General features: G+C 38.9%; 1 protein-coding gene across 3 annotated transcripts in view; it reads left to right on the top strand.

Annotated features, from left to right (window-relative positions):
• MTUS1 (microtubule associated scaffold protein 1) overlaps positions 1-19388 on the top strand; it is a 154932-nt gene that overhangs the window by 45282 nt on the left and 90262 nt on the right. For all 3 annotated transcript variants that reach the window (XM_077144363.1, XM_077144362.1, XM_077144367.1), the window contains 2 exons: positions 11758-14010; positions 18795-18990. In XM_077144363.1, the coding sequence (XP_077000478.1) occupies positions 11917-14010; positions 18795-18990 (2290 nt within the window). In that variant the 5' untranslated portion in view covers positions 11758-11916. Of the gene's footprint in view, positions 1-11757; positions 14011-18794; positions 18991-19388 lie in introns of those variants that run through there.

Genomic DNA, 19388 nt, shown 5'->3' with positions numbered 1-19388 from the left:
CCATGGACTAAAGGTTGATATAATTAATTCTCACCGAAATAAATTCTTCCCTCCCTTACCTTAATGCTTTGTACCAGATATTTCCCCTTTTCCTATTCCTGGGAAAATGGTAAGACATTCTTGAGGTTGAATGTCGTTCTATGAACTACTTTGGCTGGTGAAATGTGAGCAGAAGTGATACGTGTCACTTCTAGGCAGGAGTTTTAAGAGTGAAATACACTGTCAAGGTCCTTTCCCAGTGTCTGGTGATTGTGACAGCTTTTGTTGATGAGAAACCTGGTTGACCATAGGACCAGGTCCCCTGCCAACACCCACTTGCAGTAGCTTTAAACTACTGAGATATGGGGTGTTTTGTTATTGCAGCAATACTGAGACTATCCCAAGTGGTATAATCCTTAGGATTTAAGGTCCCAAACTGGCATCAGATTTATAATATAAAGATAAAACTCTCTCCATTGTTTCCAGTACCACTAAGCATTTAAGCTGTTAGTTGCTATCTATATAGGCTTCGCCCAAGTTAAGGGTACGATTGAATTTATACCATTATTTTCACTTCAAACAGTGTTTTTCTACTGCTACTCATCCTTGAATGAGGACTATGTTAACTTTTGCTGCTGTTACAAGTAGAGAGGGGAACATCTGGAAGAAGTCTAATCTTTCTTGTTATTGCCAGCACAACTGAAATGGCAGTGTGGATGAGTGCAGCAAGGAAGGTTGGCGCCATTTGGTCAACATAGAGCAAAGAATCACTTTCTTTGAATTATTGGGTAAAGAGTCATTACTGTCTCCACTTTGCCTACTAGAGAAAGGGGAGAAAAAAATCTTTATATAGTTGTGGCTTTGGCAAAGATATGGGTTTCTGACATTTAGGGACCCTCTTATGGGGTGGGGTGGGGCTCCAGTACCCATAATTCTTAGGAAAACAGCAATTCTATTGAGGCAATTGTTGTGCTGCATTAGGGGTTAAAGTGCCATCTGTAGGGGTGCGAGAGTAGTTCAGTGGTAGAATTGTCGCCCACTATGAGGGAGACCTGGGTTTGATTCCTGGCCCATGTACTTCCCAAACAAGCAAGCAAATAAATACTCAACAAATGGTGCTGCAATAATGGGATACTCACATGGAAAAAAAGAATGAAATGCAACCCAGCAAACAGCATACAAAAAAAAAAAAAGCCATCTGTAGGCTGCCTAGAGATCAAACAACTGTGTGTGTGTGTGTGTGTGTGTGTGTGTGTGTGTGTGTGTATATATATATATTACTTTTTAACATGGTTAGGCACTGGGAAATGAATCCTGCATGGCAGGAGAGATCTCTGCCACTGAACCACCATTGCTTGCCCTATGTATATTTTTAATAATGGAAACTGTGTTCTGAATTCTAAATCACCAATACCTAAAAACATTTGAAGAATGCACTGATTTTCTACAATGGGAGTTTTAAATTGTGTCTGCTCTACCTTATTGTTTTAAGCTTGTCATGCTTCCCAGAAGCAGGAAAATGTGCTCCTAAACCAGATGATTTTTAAAAAGTGAATTTTCCAGAAGTCTTGAGTTTAAGCTAGGCATTAAAGAAAAATAAACACAACTATTTACTTATGCTCCCAAGAAGGAACATTCTTCTCCATCTGGGTCTGGATCATTGGAGACATATAACAAAAAGTAAGGTATCAAGTCTGAACTTTCAAAATCACGTCTGCTAAAGATCATTTGAGAGTATATTTTGGTTTCCTAGCTTCCAAAGCAAATACCATGCAATAGGTTGGCTTAAACAGTGGGAATTTATTGGCTCATGGTTTTGTGGCTAGGAGAAATCCAAATCAAGTCATCAAAACCGTGGTATACTGAGGCTGACTGCTGGTAATCCTTAGACCTTGGCTTTTCTGCCACATGGCAATATGCATGGTGGCCTCTCCTGGCTTCTTCTTTTTCTTCTGGATTCTGTTGACGTTCAGCTTCTGGCTGCTCCCATGGCTTCTCTGTCTCTATGGGCTTCCCTGTAAGGACCCAAGTAATAGAATTTGACCCATCCTGATTGGGCTGGGCCACAACTTAACTGAAGCAACCTCATCAAATGTCCTACTTGCAATGGGTTTACATCGAAAGGAATGGATTAAATTTAAGAACTAGCTTTTCTGTGGGTACATAGCACCAAAGCACCACAGATGATGTAGTTTAAAAGACAATGTAGCTTAGTAGACCATGTAGCTAAGTGTGAGAAACAACCAAAATAGATCCTCCCAGATGCCATGGAAGGTGCTGGTGTTCTCCACCGGCAGACTCACCCCTACAAGACAATGAGGAGCTCAGCCATGCCTGCCTGGTTTATTCTTCCCAAATTTACCCTCTGCACGAAATGAGAGTAAAGGGTTAGATTGAGACCAAGAAAGATGCTTTAACTGAACTCCTATATGAAAAGAAAACAGTCAGGAAAGGAAAGCATTCTCCTCCAGCAGCCCTCCTTCCTGTTCTCTTAACTTACTGCACTTACATTTAGCCCATGGTTGACCAGAGCTGTGCTCATGCCTTCAAGAGGCGGCTCCCCAGTGAAGCCACTGTTTCGTTAGGTGTTCTTCTAGAACTTCTGATGGGCAGTTGAGATTTTGTTCTAGAACACTCTGATAGGTGCACTAATAAAATCAGCTACAGGGTGGGCCACAGTGGCTCAGCAGGCAGAGTTCTTGCCTGCTATGCCAGAGACCCAGGTTTGGTTCCTAGTACCTGCCCATGCAAAAAAATAAAAATAAAAAAATAATCAGCTCCATACAGCCCTCTGTGCCCAGTGCTTGAATTTACTTTCTTCTTTCAACTCTCAGATTGTTTCCAACCATATTGCAGATTGTACATTACAGGGTGTGCAAAGAGATCACATGACAAAGTTAAAATGCTGGTAACGGAGAGCTTCCCTAAATTTGAATCTGTCCCTCTGCCACAATGAAATTCCCAGGGAGAAACTAATTTTAGGATTGACTTCCCTTGCAAGTTAAAATCCCAGTGTGTTAAAACCCAAGGGAGTTCATTATCCCAAATCAAATTCTCTGGACCCTTTTATGCATTTATTGATTCAACAAACTTTTATTGAGAACCCATTCTATACTCTTTCCAGGGCTGGGGTTGCATCAGTGAATAAAACAAATAAAAAAAATCACTGCTCTTCTGAAACTGATGTTTTGGAGACTTTGAGGACTGGAATTAAAGTCCAGTAACCATCCCAAAGAGCATCTTACCCAGTTCCTCACATGCTAAGGCATTCCTGAAGCCTAGGAGGAGTTGGGGTTCTTTCGGGACCCCCCATCTGGGCAGCCTCTCTGGAAAGGTGTAGTCACCACGGAGCCTCTAATACAGTGTAAGCGCAGCCTCGCTCTGGAGGAGACACAGGTGGGGATCTCAGCAGCCTCCACCCCATCCCATTTTGAACACAAGCCAATCTGCAAACCCTAACATAGTTATGCAGGGAAGAAGGGTATAATTAGAACATAATTTCTAGAGAAGTTTTGAGTGGTTCCAAAGACTGTCATGCTATAGCAATGTAGGCTCTGCCTACTGACATATCTTCTGCTCTCTCGTTATGGGCAGGTGTTTTCAGTTTGTGTCACAAAACAGCTCCTGTTCCCTCTTGTTCTGGATTTGCTTGAGTCTAAGCAACCTGCCTTCTGGGGAAGACTTATCCGTAATATTATCCAATCAGGTGCTAACTGGAAGTGCTTTGTTGTGTTGCGCGCGCGCGCGCGTGTGTGTGTGTGTGTGTGTGTGTGTGTGTGTGTGTGTGGTGGTGGTGGTGGTGGTGGTGGGAGGGATTGTGACTCTTAAGACTTTGAGAAAACCACGTGGATTCCAGCTTCTCCATCCACCACTTCCTGGTATGTTCAAATACATAATTGAATTTGGAGTAGCCTGGCGTTGCCTACCAGACCTGTTATTAACAACTTAAAGCCCTCTGGTTTTCTTTAGGGCACACAAAAATAATCTGGTTTGCCATTTTAAAGCTATATATATAAATATATATATATATATATATATATATATATATATATAGCTCATATATATATGATCACCAGTATCTAAAAGGGCCTCTAATGACTGCCTTATAATTGCATTTTTGCCTCAGCTGTGCTACCTAGCAGGGCTCTCCTGTTTTACTGGCATCTGGTGAGTCCTCTACTGCCTACACACATAAGCCAGGGATATTTCAAGTCTAGCTAAGTGGTCTGAGGAGGCTGCATTCTAAAAGCCTGTGCTTATACCACGGCCCCAGGAACTTTGTCTTAGGCATTCAGCTCAGGCTGTGTTTTCCTGAAGTTATAGATATGTGCAGACCTCTTTCTGGGGGAAATAGTCACTCACCTGTGGACAAAGCTGCCATGAGCTGGAGTGTTCCACTAAGGTCAAAAGAATGCACGGTCTTAGCCTTAAAGCCTCTATTTCAGCTTGTCCCATTTAAAAGCCGATATCCTAACCTGAAGCAGTGAGTTAGATTACAAAATTTAGGATGCAGATCATCAACATGGAAAAATACCTGGCCCACGTTTTGAACCAAAAAGCCATGAACTTTGGTCATGCCAGAAGTCCCAATTACCCTCCATGCATTTTGTCCTGAAAATTTTGCTTCTTGTTTATTTGTCAAGGTTCGTCACCCAGGGTCATGTATTCACAGTTCTGAGGTTTACCAGTAAACAATACCCCTTTTTCCTCAGAATATCTTACCTGGTTTGTGAACTATAGATATTCTTCTGTCATGGTTTGTGAATAACTGCTGCCCCAGGCCTCCTCACTTCTCCGGGTTGCTGCAGCTGCTGCAGCCTCTTCTGGCTGGTTCCTTGGGCCTCCCCATGATCTGTCAGCTAAAAGGTTCATTCTTGGGCCATCAAGGGAGCCTGGCCTTGGGATCCTGTACGGCCAACACACCTCTAGGTTTGGTTTGTAAACTGTGTTTGACTATTGCATCTATCTTCTTCCTTATGAGCCATTTGAAAAATAAGAACGAGAGTCAGGTAAATGGCAGGTAATATACCACGTTATTGTCAATGAAAGCTAGCTTGAGGGGCAGAACTGCGTTTGAGAGACACCCTTACCCACCTTGTCACTGCAGTTTCAGAACAGGGCAGGCCTCGTTCCCCCCCCTTCCCCCCCCCCCATGCCTTTCTGAGCCTGCGTGGGCAGCCTGCTCTGTAGACAGCGGAGGACCAGGGTGAGGCAAGTGAGGCGCTTGACCCGCGTACAAACTTTAAGGGATGCCCCCCCCAAATAAAACCCTGAGTGATCAAGATTACATAATATATAATGCAGGGGTTTTTTTTTGTTTTTTGTTTTGTACAGTAAGCATGATTCCATTTATCTAAAATTCGAAGTAGTCTGAACTGTGTTAGGAATGTATCCATAGGAGATAAAATTATTACTTTTAATTGTTTACTTAGTGTCCTCCCCGCAAAAAAAAAAACCCTCAGTGACAAAGATAAATAATATATAATGCACTATTTTTAAAAAATGCAAAAATCCATCATAAGCAAAATATTAAAATTTTAAATCAAGACAGGACCAGTATTACTGATTTTTCCCTCTGCATCGGGTCGCGTGTGTCGTGACGGGACACTGGCACTGCTACTGTCTTAAATTTAGCCCCTGAGATAATTGCCTCACTTACTTCCTCTTGGTTCTGGTGGGCAGCTCTTTACCAAGAGGAAAAAAGGAGAAACGAACCTAGTCTGAACTTGCCGAACTAATTCCTCCAAAGTTTACAAAGTCCTGTTAAGTCACTTTACTTCTCCTGCGTGGCGTGAGTAAAAGGACAGAAAGGGCAGGAATGTTACACTGTCAGCTTCACCCATATGGAAGGAATAAACAGAAGTAGGGAAAAAGCACCACTCTGTGAGTATAGAAATTTTGAATTATTCTCTGTAGCCATCTGAGAAGGAAGTTCAGAAGCATAATTTAAAGGTTCAAAGGTAAGGAAAGGCTATTCCTAGTTTGGGTAACAAATTTTACTGTTGGCTATAAGCTGTAAAGTGGCTCTGACAGCCCACTGATTTCATCAGTCTGATTGGCCAGACATGTTCTTTTGCTCAGAGCTCTCTGCTACCGTCTTGCTACTCCAGGAGCGCCAGCCCCTCCATGGAGAGGGACAGACATGCAGACTCTCAGCCTCCACACCAGACCAAGTGAATCAATCTGTTGTATTTTTTTTTTTTTTAACGAGAGAAAGACCCAGTTGATTCTTTTTTGGGGGGGAGTGGGGGGTGCATGGTCCAGGGATTGAACCCGGGTCTCCCACATGGAAGGCGAGCCTTCTACCACTGAACCACCCATGCACCAGGCCCAGTTGATTCTTACGCACATTAAAATCTAAAAAGCACAGAGTTATAAAAGAATGGAAGAATATGATTTCTAATTTGTACCTGTTTTCTAAGTTATTTAAAATAAAACTCAATCACGTCTCTTCTATAGCCTTCCATTTTGAAATCCATTATACCAAGGCTGGATTTCCTCCGGCTTTTAAAAGACCTACTGGAAATCATTATGCTTCTAGGAAATTGATATCGGGTATGCCTGTGTTTTCTTCCATGGGGAAAAATGGGCTTTACTAAACTTACTGCTTGATTGTGTTATTGAGTTGCTTGAAAGGTAAGCTGTAGGAGCTAATTTAAAAATGTAAAAACCTGAATTGTGAAAAATAGTAATATGCCAAGGCTTTGGGATAAAACTATTGGCTACCTTGAATAGTATAACAGGAGGAGAGATTTATGACTATATTTTTTAATAACACATGCTTGTGATTCTTCAACTGCTTTGTTTTTTTACTTTAGAATAAAGTATTACTTAGATTTTGTACAAGTGTCCTTTTTGCTTATTTTAAAGCAAGTTGAATGTGAGGTGATATTTTGGGTTTCATAAGCCTATAGAGCTGAACCACTATTTTTGTGTTTTGTGAGTTCTTACTAACTTTTAAGAACCCTGATGAGATTTTATGATTTGGAAACTACATATTATTATATTTGTATTCACATCTGAAAAGACATATCCTATATTGATGTAAAGAACGAGTACAATTAAAGTTCTGTACAGCTATAAAATAAGGAAGCTTGTTTTTCTGTGTGGCTTATAGCAACAAATTCTTTAATTATAATTATCAATTGCTGTAGCAAGTTTAGGTATATTAAGTTCGCATTACTGGGGTACTTCAGAATATAGGAAGATATTATAAGAATTGGTTCCTGCCTCTATTGAATTTGTAATTCAGCTGGTGAAATAAAACACACAACTACTACAGCTTAGTAGTAATCTCTTAACAACTGATTTGAACAGGTCATGCAGTTTATTTCTTAGAGTTTTTCTCTTTTGTAAAATGAAGAAGTTGGAATTTGATCTCCAAGATTTCTTCCAGCTTTAATGTGATAATTATTTTGAATTCAATTATATGATAGTGATTTTAGCTAATCTGGTAATGATTCAAATTTTCTATCAGAAGCAAGGAAACTTTTATTTTTGGCAAATAAAAAAAAAGAAAACATTCTTTTTCTAAAAAATATTTTTATTGAGAAATATCCATACACATATTGTCCAACCATATTATACAATCAGTGGCTCACAATATCATCACATAGTTGTGTCTTCTTCACCATGATCATTTTTAGAACGTTTACATCATTCCAGAGAAAGAAATAAAAAGAAAAAAGAAAAACTCATACATCCCATACTCCTTATCCCTCCCTTTCATTGACCACTAGAATTTCAGTTTACCCAATTTTTTTTACCCCTTATTCCCTTCCCTGTTATTTATTTATTATTTGTCCTTATTTTTTTACTCATCTGTCCATACTCCAGATAAAAGGAGAATCAGACACAAGGTTTTCACAGTCACACAGTCACATTGTAAAAGCTGTATTGTTATACAATCATCTTCAAGAATCAAGGCTATTGGAACATAGTTCAGTGGTTTCAGGTACTTCCTTCCAGTCACTCCAATACACCATAAACTAAAAAAGAATATCTACATAATGCATAAGAATAACCTCCAGGATACCTCTTGACTCTGTTTGAAATCTCTCAGCCGCTGAGACTTTATTTTGTCTCATTTCTCTTTTCCCCCTTTTGGCCAAGGGGGTTTTCTCATTCCCAGGAAGCTGTGTCCCTGCTCATCCCCGGCAGTCAGGTTTCACATTACCAGGGAGATTTAAACCCCAGAAAGTCATGTCCCATGTAGGGGGAGAGGGCAGTGAGTTTGCTTGCCAAGTTGGCTTAGAGAGAGACCACATCTGAGCAACAAAAGAGGTTCTCTGGTGGTAACTCTTAGACATAATTATCAGTAGGTAAATAAGCATTCTTATGCCAAGATTTAGAAAGTAATCTTATTTTTGCTCATAGGTATAAAAATAATAGTTTGAAGCTTTTACTCGTAGTTTGTGTCATTCTCATTTCTTCCATTTACCAATTTTTTTTAACTTACAGATCATTATAAAAATGCAATTTTGGCAATCCGTTTAAGCAAGAAGCACTATATCATATTCCAAAGAAGACTTTGTTCTCTCAAATCTGAAATATTCTCTGAAAGATCTTATTTTCATAAATGGCTCTCTTAAAAAGGAAATTTGATCATTTTACTTTATTCTGGTAGATAGGACTACTAAAAGAGAACTTGATAATTGATCCCTCTGGATGAGGATGATTTATTCTAAGTTTTTCTTTCTCTTTTTCTTTTGCTTTTTTTTTAAAACTCTCTGCTTTGGGTTTAATTAGAAAAAAACAAAAGCTCTACAAATTACAACTATAGGAATAGGAGGACATTTTTTAATGGATCAGGTGAAATTATGTTGAAGAGTTTGTATCTAGCAGATGGTGGAAACTTTGGTACCCTTCTTAAGCTAAGTAGTAGGGGAACGAAATTGGTAGGTCAATGAAATAGCCAACTTTTAACTTTTTTGACCAAAGTCCCTAGGAAAGTCTGGCCAACTTTTCCTGTACAACTGCTTTGTCTTCATGGTGATGGTGACTTGAAGCTATAGTTTTATTTGGTGAATGGTGAAATTGATCTTCTACCCAGCCCTGAAACTGATAAGCTTAACTTCAGGATCTCTCTGGTATCTACATCTCTATACCCACCAATTCTTAATTCTTGTCTGTAAAGGTCAAAAATTTTCCACAAATGATTTCATGTCAAAATAATTAAAGTATTTCTTCTGAATACATTTTTTGTGGTATTTTGATAGCTTTGCTCACATGTTTGAAACTTGTTTTTGTGAATTAAAAAAAAACAACTTAAGCCCAAGTGTACTTAAAAAGTCACGTGAAAGTTGAAAGGCTGATGGGTTCTTTATTTTCCTATTATTTTTTTGTTAATCACTGACTTTTAGATCTAAGACATTTAATCTTAACTTTACTGCAATTTCATAATCATCAGACATGTTTTATCTTACAGAATGGAGAAATGATAGTGAGACAATGTTATGTGAAATACATAAAGCTCAGATCATATATCTATTATATACTTACACTAACATATACACTGTAAAGAATCTTTTTTTTTTTTTTCATTTCACAATCTGGCAAACCACATAAAGAGCCTTAAACATTCATATCCTTTCTAAGTAATGCTTTTATTTTCAGAAGTTTTCCCCAAGGAAATAATCAGAGATAGCCCAACATTGCAAAAACGTTTATTTTGAGTATTTATAAAAGAGAAAACTGGGAAACAGCATAAACGTTGAACATTATAGGGTTGTGATACAATTTATCCTATTATGCATCTATTTTAAAATAACTTAAAGTGCTTTAACATAGCCATTTACTCAGATTTCATCTTTTTAATGTGCTGTGGGAGCTTAGGTATAAAAAAATAGTAGCTGACTGTTTATAAAGACAAATAATTTCTATGATTTATATTGAGTGTTTGTGTTAGGCATTTACAGGGCTACTTGCCCACAGTTGCTTGTAGCAGTCTGTTAAATGAGTTGACCTTCAAAGAAACAGGAAAGGTTTAGCATATTTAGTGCTTTTGAAAATTATACCCCACACATGTCTAAAAAGTGAATGAATATACTTGAATTAAACATTTAACTTGAACGTATGTCACACTAAAGGATTAAAAGTGTTCATTTGTGTTTCCTAAAAGCTTTATTAGTGAGTTACTCAATAAACAGTCTTTCATGATTCGTTTAGAAACTAAGGATCTATGGGGTGAAAAAGTTGATTAATTTACATTTTCCATCAGTATAAAAATCACACAGCCCTGTTTTTTTAGGATTTGACTGATTATGTGTGTATGTGTGGGTGTGCATGTGTACATACATGCACACACGTTCTCGAGATAAACTTTGCAGCCCTTCTTTCCCCTGGTAAAAGCTGGGCTTCAGGAGCACAGCCAGAGACACAAAGAGCATGTCAGTGAAGATACTGATTCGTTCACTTCTTCTATAATTCCTGTTCTCTTGCTTGTGTTTCAGTTACTGAAATTTGAATATGAAGAAAAAAGATCATGAACTAGCAAAATGAGAGCTGCTCTTAATTGAGAAATGTATAGGTCATAGAGTACCATTTTTTTTCCCTCATGGATATTTTATTTCTTCACAACAGAACCATGATTTGTGATTGACATTAAAAACTAAGATCAGTTCAACTGAATATAAATCTGTATGACTGACTTATTTGCAGCTCTGGTTTGAACATTTGGACCTTTCTTAAACACTTCAGTTTGACCCAAAACAAGATCTAAGTTGCTTTCAAAAGCCCTTGGATTTGAAAGCTTTCATAAGGTTTTTATGTTTGTTTATTTGGTTTTTAACAACTTAGTATGTTTTCAAGGTTCATCAGTGTTGTATATATATCTATTCCCCATTCCTTGGGATTGCTGAAAGATATTTTTTGGACATCCCACGTTTTGTTTATCCATTCATGAGTTGAAGAACCTTTGGGTTGTTTACACTTTTGGGCTATTATGAATAGTGTTCATTTGTGTACATGTTTTTGTGTGGACATTTGTTTTCATTTCTCTTGTGTGGATACTTAGGAGTGATGGTAATTCTGTTTAAATTTTTTTTTTTTTTTTAACATGGGCAGGTACTGGGACTCGAACCCGGGTCTCCGGCATGGCAGGCGAGAACCACTGAGCCACTGTGGCCCACCTTCTGTTTAACATTTTGAGGAACTGCCAACAGAGTATCATTTTAACGTTTAAGTGTCAAAACTTTTTTTTTTCCCCATCTATTTTTAAATAGCATATGCTTAAGATAGGGATGAAAACGGAGAAAGGAGAAGTTTTAATGCCTTAAGTCTCTGTTGTCTCAGCTCTAGGTTATTTGCTGTGCCTTCCTGGTCTGTGTGGTGGTCACTCTCCACAGAAGCAGTAGGGAACCCTTCAGAGAGGGGAAGGGAGCATGTTAATCTGTCTGTGGGAATACAGACATCAGTTGGGACTGTCATGGGCTAATGGCCACTACGTTAACCCAGAAGAGGAAAAAACTCGGGTCAGATTGCACTTTCTTCTTTCTCATCTCATGAAGGCTAAGAGTCCCTGGGGGTGGGGAGGAGTTGTCCTAGTTGTGACACTATTCCTGGGGCAGTTTTGGCATTGTCTCTGTCTTCCATTCTCATCCCCTCAAAACGTATCTTTTGTAGGGGATGGTTATGAACTAGCTGAGCTAATGATATCTTAATTACCCACATCAATTAGTTTAGGTTCTAAATGTGAAAATAAAGTGATTGAAATTCACCAAGGGGCGACCTTTTAATTTTCTAATATTTACATAAGTTAAACATTTTTATTTCTTCCAGGGAACAACAAATAAATCATTTCCACTTCAGCTCACCTAAAACTAAAAAATACTTTCAACCGTGCCGAAAAGCTTAGGAGGCGGACAGTTTTTCCCTTCCTTTCTTTTTTGAGAGAACTTGAAGAAATAAAATGGCAGCCATTTAAAGCTAATATTCAGGATGAATGATGATAATTCAGATGACAAGACAGAAGATGGATTGCAGTCCTTATTTATCAGGGATAAAAATGGAAATATGCATGCATGCAACCAAAAATCACCAAGTCCACAAAACTCCTATTTAACCAGTAATGTGAATTGGAATTCTGCCAACCCAGAGGATGCAGTGGTTGATGATGAAGCCAGCCCTGCTGTGGGTGGAGGTGAAAATATTTCTGTAACCCATCAGTATGATAGAGGACTTGATCACCAAAACTCTTCAAGTGATTTAGTTAGTAAGAGGATGTTGGATATGCATAAAGATCCTGCATATCAGTCTTCAGCACATGTTTTAAATACAGAGGGCTGTGAGTACCTGTATAACAATTACCATTCCCTAGGAGAAGTTCAAGATCAGAGGGCTGAGCCATCGCCGCCTTTTGTGTGGAAGCCAAATGATGACTCGAACTATCCAGGCTACCCGACTGCCTTAGAGCTAAACCAAACATTTGACATGAAAATGGATCAGGTTAGGTGCACCTTAGGAACACCTCACATCATTGAGGAAAGCCAGTCTTTGCTTACCGCTGGAACTCTGCAACCAACCAGCATGAGAAGTGAAAATGCATCTTCTTTATCCTGTCCCACTCAGATGTCTCCCTACTCTAATAAGATACATATGAGAGAAAAGAGTTTGGATAGAGAGAGCTTTGAAAACCTTCCGGTAACACCATCAGGGGCTCAAGACACAACATACACAGCATTTTCTGATGTGGAAATGCAAACTGATGATGTTCCAGATATTGGAAATCAGTGTCAGTATTCTGCACGAAAGGCCGCCAGTGAATACACAGATGGGTCGCAGCAAAGATCAGTTGGAGAAAAAGAGATACAAGCTCTAACACCAGTTTCTGGTGGCATGGATGTTCCCAATGGGTCTGTAGTACAAGAGTTCTTTTGTTTATCTAAAGATGAACCAAATAGTGAGATGCATTCACAGAGCTCATATGGGCAAAAGGAAATGGGCCAAAATCTAAGAGAAACAGTGTCCAATTGTCTTATAGATGATGAATGCCCTATATTGGTGCCAGCTTTTGATAAAAATAAAACCCAAGTGCTGAACCCAGGACATAAAGTCAATGTGACTGAAGACATACAAATTGCTCCCAATGAAAAGGATTTGGAAACCCAAAATTGTACGTTAGAGATAATACTAAGTAGCCCTCCTAGACAAAAGATGGCTTCACCGTTTGAACTACCTTGGGATGCCAATGATGTGATCATTAACACAACTAACACGGTCTGCATGTCAACACCTATCCTAGATCCCACGAATGCAGCCTTTTCTGTTTCACCTATTGAAGCAACAGGAAAGTGTAGTAAAGTGGTAAAGAATAATCGAGAGCTTAGAAATTTCCCAGACCTGAAGGGAGCACCTATGAAAATGCCTAAACCTAGTCTAGGAAAATCAGCAACCAAAGCTAATACCCCTATAGGCAACAAAGTTAGAAAAACTGAAATTATAAGCTACCCAAGACCAAACTTCAAGAATGTCAAAGCAAAAGTTATTTCCAGGTCAGTGCTGCAGCCCAAAGACCTTACTTTATCAAAGGTCACACCCAGATCTCCATTGACCACTGCTTCATCCCCCTCACCAGTGTCTTCCTCAAGACAGTTGACAGTTTTGAACAAACCACCAAGATCTGACTTGAATGCAGACACAAAAACAGAAATTCTAATTAACAAGATGCACAAGCAGCAATTTAATAAACTCATTACTGGCCAGGCTGTGCATGTTACAACTCATTCTAAAAATGCTTCACACAAGGTTCCAAGAACAACATCTGCCATGAAATCGAATCAGGAAGATGCTGACAAAGCAAGTTCTCATTCGGCATGTGAGACTGGGTCCGCAGCTGCAGTTTTCCCAAAGATCAAAGACATAATCCCTGTTAAAACGGAAAGCACAGAATGCTTGGAAATGACATTCATTTCCAACGGCGGTAGGATTAGCCCTGAAAAGAAGGGTGAAAAAGGAAATGGGACGCCTATGGAAAAACAAGAACTTAAAAAGGAAATTATGAACAGCACCTTTGAATATGGTGCTTTGTTTTTGGTAAGTGAAATTTTGCCTGATTCAGGGAATGGTGGAGGAAACTGAGAGATGTTTGGAATAGTTACCCACTGATGGTCAATAATATTTCAGAACTAGGTGTGCAAATTAGCTTTCAGGTGTTATTCAGTAATTATTTGTCTTGTCAGTTAGTACATAGTAGAGTGTCAATAGGTCATAATATAGGGAATCTGCATATTGAAAAGAATTCCTGAGTGCAGTGTATTATATCAAGTATCAATGTCTTTTCATAGTATGCTAAAAGAAGAAGTTATTTTAATTTATGAGTGAAATTAGTTACTTGAAGTTAGACATTAGAGTATAATCTGATCATATTTGTATTTCTGGAGGAACAAAAAAGGTTTATTTACATACTTTAAAGTATATTAGACCACACATGAGAAATGGCTAAGGAGTGCTGGTAAACAGTATCAGCATAAAAATAACTGCTGCTCTCTTGTTATTTAGGAGGCAGCTCGAAAATGGAGCCCTCTCCTGTGGGTAGGGCTGGTTTTCATTCTGCCCCTGACCAAAGAATATGACATTGTGCAAGCAATTTATCAAGACTCAAAGAATGAGACTAGTAGTTGTCCAAGGTGTCTTGCAGCCCTGGATGTAAGATAAACAAAATCCATTTTATGCATGTCTAGTGAAAAAGCAGTATGCTTTCTAAAGCACCTATCATATTTTGGGGGACCAGATAGATCCATTTAAAGAGTACAGACAGTTTGAGTGCAGTTTATTTTTCTCTAAATGTGCATATTGTTTTAACAATAGCATGGAGAAACTAGTGTTCTGAGTTTTTACATTTCATGGGCCACCCTTAGGCTTTGTGTACTTGCCCTCAGCCCTATTTTTGGCAGTGGGGACTTGCATGTGTTTTCAGACCAATGCAGGCTTTTCTTGGACACCTGACCTGTGTCAGACAGAGGCTGGATGCCAGGTAGGAAGGCCACGTGAAACTGCCAGTCCCCAAGGCAGCTCCTGCCTAAGAGGAACAGAACACAAATGTGGTTAAGAGTTAAAGGACTGTTTTAGAAGTGTGTTCACAGTTCATAGGGGCTACACAGGAAGAAACTATCAGGTATGTTTAAGAGAGAAAATTGGGGAAGACTTGAAGATCTTCTTGATCTGAGTCATTTTCGAGATGTTTTGGTTCTAACAATGACCCCTCTGTTAGGGAGAATGGAAAACTACAGTGATTGCTAACCTAATGAGGTTGTCCATTATTTCAGTTTTTTGTTTGTAAGTTTTTTAATCAAATCTGGGAAATTCGTTTTCTATAATTTACAGTATGGTATTTCCTTAAATTAAATCATACTAACTACTAGTCATTCTCATCAACATTCTTAGTTTGGTGTTTATAGATATGCATTGAAACAGAACATTTATTCCTCCTTAGCTTATGGGAGACGTAATGTAATTTAGTTCCCTACTCTCAGAAAACTAGCATAAATTCTCTTTAAATGATATTGTGTTGATTATAAATTGGTTGCATAATTTTGAAACTGAAGATTTTTCTGATTTGTGCATTGAGTAAGTCTTAGTTTTGTATTTCCCATGTGCAGAATGAAAGCCTGTTTTTCAAAGCCATAATGTGATATCAAAATAAAATGTAGAGGGCGGGCCACGGTGGCTCAGCAGGCAGAGTTCTTGCCTGCCATGCTGGAAACCCGGGTTCCCTTCCCGGTGCCTGCCCGTGCAAAAAAGAAAAAAAAGCAAGAAAAGAAAATGGTAGACTCATTAGTTGAAATGGATTCTAAAACATCTTGGAGAAAAGCACTTTTCTTATAAATTTTACAGTTAAGTTTCATTCATAATTGGGTGTAAAACACTGTGTAAATCCTGAAGGACTCTCTCACTTATCAGTGGTCTTACAAACTTCCTTTTCCATCATCCCGTCACAAGCATAATTCCCTCTGATAGTGCCAGTTCACCTCTTACAGTCTTCCAGTTGTCTAGGTGGGGATGGGGAGGGTGAGAGGGGTCAGCAAGCTATTACAGGCTGCAGGTTTTGTTTTTATGTAGAGACACGAATGAATGACCATTTGTTGCATGTTTGACTCAAACTCCAAAGTTTATTGGTCACCTGAGCAGTACCCAATGGCTCTAAATCTGCCCTGGATCTGTGATGAGCCAGTCCTGGAGGGACTCAAATGTGCTCCATTGGTTTTGGGCTAAATTAGGCCTTGAGTTTACTGAATCCTTAGGCTGTTTACAACATCACAGCTGTTCGATGGTCAGGATTTATCTGAACCTTCAGAAAGGTTCTTATTTGGAAGAAGGAATTTGATTTTAATTCGCTCTAGAAGGCTAAATGTAGCTGTTCATTGTAGAGTTTCTGGGTTGATGATAGTTTGTTAGGTGTTAGGAATGCTGAATTATCTAAAAGGAAAGGAATCGATATTTATTCAGTGCTGACTCTGAATACTGAGTACTTGGTTCAAATGCTTTACAATGTCACTATATTTCCCCAGTAATGTTCAAAAAACAGTGGGACAGTTGATATCCACATTTTAAAGCTTCCAAAAGGTAACTTAAAACTCATATAACTGGTACATAATAGAGTTGAGATTCAGACTCAGGTTCCCTGACTCAGTTCTTTCTGCTAACACCATATGATTTCAGAAATTTTGAAATGTTGGCTCTAAAAGTAAGAGTGAATGTAATTTGTTAAAATCTTACTGTTTTAAATGGACTAGAAGGTTTGTTTCCATTTTAAAGGAAAATTTACTCTGGGGGATTAATTTAGTCAGCTTAATGGTAAAGGTTGAAGGTTTTTGTTAGTTTGTGTACAGTCACCTGCTTTTCTCACCAGTTCCTAAACACAGTTGTTCTCTTGGGATACTAGCCTATTAAGTTAGTGTTGAATTCACCTAATGTATGTAATCAGTCACAAACAACAGAAGGCTTTACATATCTCTCTCAGAAATTATCCACTCATGACTTTCTAAACCAAGACAGAAGGATTCTAGTTAGGAATATGTAACATAGAGGTTAAGAGCAAAGATTTTGGAGTTAGACTTGGTTTTAAATTGTAGCTCCATCATTCACTGGCAATGTGACCTTGGGCAAGTTACCTGGTCTCTATGTAGCACAATTTCTCTGTATGTAAAGGAAGAATGCAAATTGTGATTCACAGTATTGCTACAATTGGAGTCGGAATTTATATTTTTAGCAAGGCTCTGTCTCCCTTTTCCTATATGTAGAACAGGAATATTTATTCAGCAGAGAGCTACTATGGTGCTGATGTGGAGAGACAGGAAAATCACAGCCCAAGCCATATTAGTGCCTCGGACAATCAGTAATATTAGAGAGTAAACCAACAGAATATGTTGAGTGCTGAATTGGGAGTATGGATAGACTTCTGTGCCAGGGAGAGGAACTAGGTCATGGCAAAGGGGACCATGGATGTCAAGGAAGGTTTCTAGATAAAGTGTCATGTTAGCTGCTAGCTGGAATTTGATGGGTAAGTATGAGTTGGAAGGGCATTCTGGTTGGAGGCAATACCATGTGCAAAGATGAAGAAACGTGAGAAAATCTATTCAGGGGATTCCAGGTAGCAGGTTTAATGGGATCCAGGGGTACAGAACCAAGAGCAGTAAAGAACAAGATGAAGAGGATGAAAGGGGCTTCCACATCCGCAAGGGCTTATGTGCCTTGTTAAGAAGAATTTACTTTATCTGGAAGGCAGAGGGAAGCCACCAGGTCCAGCTTAAACTTTAGAGAGATTGCCTTAGCAATAGAGTGGACGATGAATTGGAGGTTGGTGAGACCAGAAAGACCCTTAGGTTATGGTTTTAGTAATGCTGGGAGGAAATAATACTGACTTGCATGAAGGTAGATGAGAAAGGAAGTGTGCATTAAAAGGAGTTTAGGAGGCAAGAAAGGATGCTCTAAATAGCTTTCAATTTTTAGGGTGTATGCCTGAGTATGTTGTAGTGAATATGGGAGGAAATAAGTTTTGAGATGGATGAGTAAGTTATTTAATTTTAGAAAATGCTTCATGTTCTTCATATATAGAATGGAGTATGATAAAAAGTATCTATCTTGTAGGATTATTATGATGTAATGAGTTGATATAGGTGAAATATTTAGAATGATATTTCATATAAAGTAAGGGCTATATATGCTAGTAAGTGAAAAAAATGTAATATAATGATGATTGCTATTATTAAGTAGTGGTGCTTGAAGGATGCTGAATGAGGAAATGCAGCAAGTAGTTAGATATGTGGATTTGAAACTCAGGAAGGAATGCTGACTAGGACATGTAGATTTGAAATGCATCAGTGTCTAAGTGGTGGTTGAAATGGCAAACTAGATAATTTAGGGAGAATATATGGTGGGGAAAAAGCAGTACAGATTTTGGGGCCCTTGGGCAGGCTAGCATTTAAGGGTATAGAGAAGGAGGATCCAGAGTAGACTAAACTAGACAAGGAGAAGGAAAACCAAGAAAGAGTTTTCTTGAAGAAACCAAAGAAGGATGGAGTCATCAGCGTTGGATGCCATAGAGAAGGTCAACAGGGAAAGAACTGAAAACTGGAGCTGAAATTTAACTGGTGGCACTGGTGATCTTGGGGACAGTTTTACTCCTGAGGGCAAAAGGTAGATCATAATTGAAGAGTCAGTGAGAGAATGTTAATGTCATCATATTAAAAATAAAAATTAAATACCTTACTGGCATATCTATTCAAGACAGCAATTGCTTCTTTCACGTGTTAACATGACAAAATGGTGAGGGTAAGGTATGATCTGGAATCACATCATACCTTTTTTTTTTTCCACAGGGTTCTGCATCAAAAACTGCAGCCTCTTCAGGTCAGAATATATCCAAGCCTGACTCTTCTAGTGTGAGGAAAACACCTGGTCCAAAACCTAAAGTGGGGCCTGCTGCTTCCTGTCTCAGGAGAAATAGCGACAGTAGAAACCTCACTTGTGATCGAACATTTTCTCCTCAGAGGATCAGGCGTGTGTCCAGTTCTGGTAAGAATAAAATAGTTCCCCTCTGCTTTACAGCAATTTATAAATTATTTGAATTTAAAATTAGGCATGTCAGAAAACAGAAAAACAGCTTTTGGTTACAAGATTAATACATTCTGTCGCTCAAGCATTTAGCCTTTTGTGGATCAGTACCCTGCTCAAAGAAGGTATAAAAAGAAGTAGAGGGCGGTGCAATGGTGGCTCAGTGGCAGAGTTCTCGCCTGCCAGGACAGAGACCCAGGTTCGATTCCCGGTGCCTGCCCATGTGAGAAAAAAGAAGTAGAAGACACAGCCCTTATCTTTGAGCAGTGCGTAGGGAGAGATGGATGTGCATAAACCAACTTGCAAGCTGCTCAGAAAGCTGTGTCCACGGAAATGCAATTCAACAGCTGTTGTAAAGA

Source organism: Tamandua tetradactyla, chromosome 26 (assembly GCF_023851605.1).
Source record: "Tamandua tetradactyla isolate mTamTet1 chromosome 26, mTamTet1.pri, whole genome shotgun sequence".
Taxonomy (NCBI): Eukaryota; Metazoa; Chordata; class Mammalia; order Pilosa; family Myrmecophagidae; genus Tamandua; species Tamandua tetradactyla.
Note: the sequence above shows the minus strand (reverse complement) of the source record. Positions and strands in the feature narration are given on the sequence as shown.